At 42.1% G+C, this 6,544-nt stretch overlaps 1 protein-coding gene across 5 annotated transcripts in view; it reads left to right on the forward strand.

Annotated features, from left to right (window-relative positions):
- ADARB1 (adenosine deaminase RNA specific B1) overlaps positions 1-2,113 on the forward strand; it is a 54,354-nt gene extending 52,241 nt beyond the window's left edge. For all 5 annotated transcript variants that reach the window (XM_079310729.1, XM_079310730.1, XM_079310733.1 and 2 more), the window contains 2 exons: positions 372-550; positions 1,268-2,113. In XM_079310729.1, coding sequence (XP_079166855.1) covers positions 372-550; positions 1,268-1,444 — 356 coding nt within the window. In that variant the 3' untranslated portion in view covers positions 1,445-2,113. The remainder of the gene's footprint in view (positions 1-371; positions 551-1,267) is intronic.
- The last annotated feature ends 4,431 nt before the right edge of the window (positions 2,114-6,544 follow it).

The following is a 6,544-nucleotide window of genomic DNA, read 5'->3' on the forward strand; positions in this document are numbered from 1 at the left end:
ACTGTCCCAGGTTGTTCCAAACCCTGTCCTGCCTGGTCAAGAGCACTTCCAGAGTTCACAGTTTCACATCCATGTGGAAGTGAGATGAGTCCCATGAACTCCTGCCACAGAACTCTGCATGATCCCTCTGCCAAGGAGGCTGCTGTCTCCAGCAGTGCACTCTTGCCCTGCTGGGAAGGACAGATCTAGAGAGCACTTAGCCAGAATGAGAGTGACATGTCCACAGTGTTACCTCTGCCAGCTGGTGAGAAATCTGCAGGGGAATGCCCCCAAATAAAAGATCTGCTTCTAAGACTGTTTACCCCCCAACAAAAAAACAAAAGCCAAGCACTTGTGTTTATCATCATCATTAAACATGACCTTTCTTTCAGGTATCAGCAACGCAGAAGCCCGTCAGCCAGGCAAAGCCCCAAACTTCAGTGTGAACTGGACAGTAGGAGACTCCGGGCTGGAAGTCATTAATGCCACAACTGGCAAGGACGAGATGGGCCGCGCCTCCCGCCTCTGCAAGCACGCCTTCTACAGCCGCTGGATGCGCATCCACGCCAAGGTACCGCTCCCCTGCACAGCCTGCCCTTCCTCAGCCTCTCTGAAACACCTGCAGGGGCTGTCTTACAGCTCCCCTGCACAGCCTGCCCTTCCTCAGCCTCTCTGAAACACCTGCAGGGGCTGCCCTACAGCTCCCCTGCACAGCCTGCCCTTCCTCAGCCTCTCTGAAACACCTGCAGGGGCTGGCTGGCCTCAGAGCCACTTCCTCAGCCTCTTGCAAGCTTCATGGTAGAGCCACAGAGGCATTAAGGCTGGAAAAGACCCTTAAGATTGTCAGGTCCAGCCGTCAATGTTTGCATTTTTTTTTACTAATATCTGATCTAAACCTCCCCTGCTGCAACTTGAGGCCAAGTGGCTGCTGCTCCATGCAGTAATGGAGAAGAACAATGTGTTTGTTAACTTATTCTTTAATGTGATGATGTCTGGTCCAAAATGCATATTCCATGGTGTAGAGCTGAGTAAGCAAAGGATGCTGTCTCCTTTGAGCTTACCTTTTCATTTTAATTTATTTGGAAGAATAATCCCATTTTCACTGCTGAAGTTTCACTTTTTACTCTCAGAAAGCTTCCAGGAAGTATGTCTGTGGCTTTTTGGCCTCAGTGTTTTGTTTGATAGATCCTTACCATGTTTTAGTATTAGCTGTTTAAATAACTCAGTCACTCTGGTGCTGGTTTTAATAGGGTCCTCTCTCTCTTTCTCTTGTCTCTCAACCCCCCAGCTTTCCTCCAGCTTGCGCTCCAAGATCCTCAAGCCCAACCTGTACCACGACACCAAGCAAGGAGCCACGGAGTATCAAACTGCTAAAGAGTGTTTGTTTAAAGCATTCCTCAAGGCAGGACTTGGAGCCTGGGTGGAGAAGCCCATAGAACAGGATCAGTTTTCTCTCACAGTCTAATTCACAAACTGCACATCACTTTGGAAAGGGAGTTGTTCTGGAGATTCCTGGTGTCCAGCATTGCTTTCTGGCATCTCCACGGCTGTCACAACATCCTTCTGCTCTTTGGAGTTGGGTTTCTTTGGGTTTTTTGTTTTGAAACTTCACAGTAGCTGTTTCTGTTTTGCCTAAGTATTGAAACTCAATGATGATCCAACACATAATTGTATATTTTGTTATAGGAAAGTAATTTCTGGTGTATTTCTAGAAATACTTTTACTGTAGAAAACTTGCAGTAAGGCTGTCCTTACTGTATACAATGACTCATTTTTTCTGGGTTAAAATAATTTCTTTTTTAATTCAATGTCATCAAGTGCATGAAGAAATTAATAGTTTCTCTAGGTTTTTCACCACACTTTTAGGAAGTAGCTTAATTTTTAAAAAAGAAAATAGGTGACAAAGCTGATTCTACTCTTCTGCTAACTTGTTTTTCAACTGCAGATATTTTTAGTACATAGACCACAGAGCCAGAATGGAGTCTGGACAGCAAGTTTTTTCCCAATTCCTTGCTCTTTAAAACCAGCTGCTGAAAATTTCATGTCTTTGATGTATGTATTTATTAGTCTGTGAGCCAGTTTTTAACGTGCAGCTTTTTATTCTGTTTTTAAAAATACATTTACCTCCCATTTATACCCATTGTGAAGTCTTCGTTTTTTTACCATTGTAAACTGGAAACAGCAAAATAATTATTTGTAAGTTAAGAAGTTTAGTCTATAACATGCAGAAGCCTGTTTAGAAGTAGATGATTTGTGTATCCCAGGAACTCATCTGAACACCATCTGAACTGTAACAGCAATGTAACAGCTTTAAAAAAATCTGCTCATTTTAAGGGCACCAATTCTGAGTTGCCAAAACCAGTCATTTGTTGAGTATTAATTGCTCTCCTCTAGAAGCTCTTGTAACAGAGAAACCAGTTCTTAAAACTTATTTCCTGTGAGTTATATCTGCTTTCAGCCAAATTGTTGTATCTGAGATTCCCTTGCCTTTGGGCTTTACATGTGTGATGGGCATCATGAAACTAATTAGGTAAGTTGCTCTCAAATGTGTGTCCATCCATTTTGACTGTTCCTCTAAAAAGTGTTTATCCTGAAGGTGTGGACACTTCTGCTTTATGTAAAAATGTAAGATGGAAGAAAGATATTGTGGTTTGATTAAGTGCTGTGTAGGAGCACCTCGGGGTCAGGAAGTCCTTGGGGAGTTGAAGTTTTGAAGTCATGAAGGCTAAGGCATTTCTGCTCCAGTAGGAACCTGTTCTCAGCTTCAAAACCTGATCAAACCTGGAAATCACTTGTGCATGAGTTGAAGTCTCTGGGTTCATGTCTTGGGCAGCAAGACACTGAGGTGCAAAGAGTATATTTGGGTGATACTATGGAAAATAGCAAGCATTCCTCTGGGAAGGCAAGAGAGTCTGTGAGCCAGGGGTCCCCTCAGGGAATTGATGCTTCTGGAGGTTACTGCCTTTTCCAGATGCTGGGGGAGGAGCTGCAGCAGAAGGGCTGGGTTCACTCACCTTTGTGGTGGCTTCTCAGTGAAGCTGAGAGCACTCCTGTGGCCTCTGCAGGCCAAGCAGGGCTCTTGGAGTCATCATCCAACCGAGGTGGAGACTGACATCTTCCAAAACAAAAAGGAATTCATTTGCATGTGGTCAGACTTTGCAAGCACTGGGACACCAGCCTTTGGGACTGACTTTGTCTTGGCCACATTGCACAAGTTCTGTTTGGGGCTATAGTTGAGTGTGTGGACATGTTTTTGCAGGGTTCAGGAAAAAGTGTCTTTCCTTGGAGTCATTTTTAAGGGACTGATTCAAAAGCTGGTGTCTCTCTAAATTGTTTTCTTATTTTTTGAGGACTAGGAAAGTAGTAGCTCAAACTGTTTTTTTTTTTTATGAAGTTGAAAATATTTAAAAAAAATAAATAGTATTATAGACATAGTTTTTTAGCTGTTGGGATGAGCTATTAACTTTAAGCTTCAGCAGAAATATGTTCCATGCCAAAATCTTGTGATGGAGGAGTGGTGTCAGGTTATTTATGAGGAAGAGTTCTCCTGTTAGTAATTCTGGGATTTTAAAAAGAAGTTTTCCAGGGTTGTGTGCAATCCATATCTGTCTTCCAGGAGTCAAAAAAGTACTTCAATCCCTTGTTCCTTTTTGTGCAGCTCTCACATGGAAGGAAGTAGGGAGAGTTCCCTGGAAATGACTGTCACTGAGCAAGGAGGGATAGTGATGTATATAATCTCAACTGACTGCAAAAGATAAGACATCTCAGTCTCTGGAGCTGCCAAATTTTGTTGGAGACCAGCTTTTGGAGGCTGAGGGCTCTGGAAAGCCTGGCCTGGCTAGGTAAGAGCTGGCCTACACAGCAAAGTTCTACTGCTGCTCTGGGAGCTGCTTCCATTCTTTTTTTTTTTTTTTTCCCTTATATTTGATTGCATATTTATATAATTAATCTGATTGAATATTTACATAATTATAATTGAGTATTGTCTCAGGATCTTCAAAGGACTTAGAGTAACAACTTTAATGTTGATGAATACTTGAAATTGAATTTAAGGTGTTTTTTTTCTCCAGCTGGTGGTCTGGCTTGTAGTAAAGTTTTATAGGTTAGATAAATAGATAATTTTAAATATAGATGTTTTAAATATATATATATATCTGTATGTTCTGCAGGATCATTTTAAGAAAATGTGGGCCTAAAGATTAACACTTGAAATCTTGCTTTTGACTGTACTCAGGACCTGGTAATAAGTGTAGATTATTCTTACTGATTGTGTGAGTGTTATTGTGTAGGAGCTAGTTGGCAGTGGGGATGTCCAGCTGGCTCTCCCCCTGCAATAACTGGTGATGAGAGCAGTGATTCTGCTGTCTTAGGGATTCAGTGGAGTCTCTATACAGCTGGCAATTCTCATTTTCTCCTTGTCTTGGAGAAATCTTTTCATGGCTGGTTACTGCACAGGAAGCTGGAGTAGAAGGTTTTTGTGTGTGCTTCTTCTAAATCTAAAAACTGGCAGCTGAAGGGCTCAGAATCATGGAACTGGTGCTGAATTTCATCAGTTCTGGAGACAGGCTGGGAGAGCTGTGCTGCTCACCAAAACAGAAAGCTCTGAGCAGACCTTAGAGCCCCTCCAGTGCCTAGAGAGGCTCCAAGAAAGCTGGAGAGTCAGGACAAGAGGCATGGCTACAAACTAAGGGAGGTGAGATTTTGTCTGGGTGTTGGGAAGAATTTTTCCCTGTGGGGATGGTGAGACCCTGGACAAGATGCCCAGGTAAGGTGTGGCTGCTCCATCCCTGGAAGTGTTCCAGGCCAGATTGGATGGGGCTTGGAACAACCAGGGATAGTGGAAGATGTTCCTATCTATGGCAGAAGGATGGGGCTGGATGAGCTTTAAGGTCCTTCCAACCCAAACCATTCCATGATTTTGTGATGTCCAAGAGTGCATATAGCCAAGAGAAACCCCAAAACTCATTGTGCTCTCAGTGCAAATGTGCTCAAGTTGGAGCTGTTGGTTCAGAGTGTTTGGGAGCATGAGGCAGAGCCAGTATCATGGAGTAGTGCTGCCTCTGGAAAGCAAGCTGTGGTTTTAAAAAAATTGCCAGCCAGGAATTGAGAATGTGTTCTAAGAACTGCTTAGTCATGGTCACCACATAATGAAAATTTTAGGTTTTTAAAATATCAGCAGTTTTCAAATTAGTTTAATTTCCATTCCTTAAATTAATGTTTGGAAGGCTCATGCTTGCAGAGAAGCTGCACTTTGAATTCTTTCTAATTTCATCATCATTAACTGTCCACTGTGAAAATTATCCCAAAGTTTACTGAAAAGGAAGGAGAGTTGCAATTCAGGTATAGAGTCAGAACAAAGATGTCTCATGTTATTTAAAACCTAAAACCCCACAGAAATAAAATGTATAAAATGTAACTGTTCTGTCTCAGAATCACTGTGTGGTTTTTGCTGGGTTTCTGTATCCATTAATTTATTTATTTTTTAATACCAAGTGTTTTCAGTTGAGCTTAAATGTTTCCACCTTCACTTTGTGTGCTCCTGTTGGGAGAGGAGGTAATGTTTATTCTGGGGTTAGTGCTAGAAGAGGCACAGAGGTTTTGTTTCTGTCTAGCTGGGAATGATGCAAACCAATCATCAGAGGAGCTGCAGGAACTGGGCTGGGGCTGGAATCCTTGGACCTGGGAGGGCACACATTTATTTGTTGATCATGTCAATGTTCTCCAGAACCTTTCAGCCAAAGGCCTGTTCCACTGCCCATTTAAGGATGAGCAGTTAATTGCACCAACAGAATTTGTGTCTCTGTTTTGTGGGTAGCTGTGTTTTGTTTTCTTCAGTCATTCCAGGAGAGAGGAATTGAAAGCCATGTTTGCAGCCAGCCTCAGCAGGTAGAGCAGTTTAAATAATACCTGTTCTCTGGAGGGAAAGATCCACAGTTGGTGTCACTGCTGTGTTTTTATGTTTTGAATACCTTCATCACTATCATACCAATATAATTTTTGTTGCAGTTTGGCTGAGATGTCCTCAAAAAGTTTAAGATCCAATGTGTGTGTGTGAGAATATGCATTTATACATCCATATGTACAATACTGCTGTATATTATTTGCATTAAGCAGTTATTCCTCCCCAGTCTCCTGTGTGGTAGTGCAAATACATCAGTTTTACCTGCCTGGTGTAGGGTTATTAAAGAACACTTTCAGATACTGTCCTTGACACTTTCTCCATTCATAATCCCAAATTTGAAGAGGAGACCTCATTATACCTCTGGTTTGTTGCTTTCCTTCCAGCATCCTTGTCCTTCTCCCAGTGTCACTGCTGAAGCACAACCCTTTGGTCAATTATTTTAAGCAATGACTGTTTTGCATACTACCTTGCTTTGTTTAAGTAATGTTTGTACAGAGATTTCAAAATATAAAGAGCTATATAATTGCTAAGTTTCATTATTATTTTTTTTCACATCAGTGTTGCTAGTGACAGCAGAACAAAAAGTCACAAAATGCTGTGCATGTCCTTAAGGTGGTGGCTTTGGTTACATCCTGAAGAGCTGGTAAGAGCCTGGGAAAGGGG

Source organism: Erithacus rubecula (genome assembly GCF_903797595.1).
Source record: "Erithacus rubecula genome assembly, chromosome: 8".
NCBI classification, from domain to species: domain Eukaryota; kingdom Metazoa; phylum Chordata; class Aves; order Passeriformes; family Muscicapidae; genus Erithacus; species Erithacus rubecula.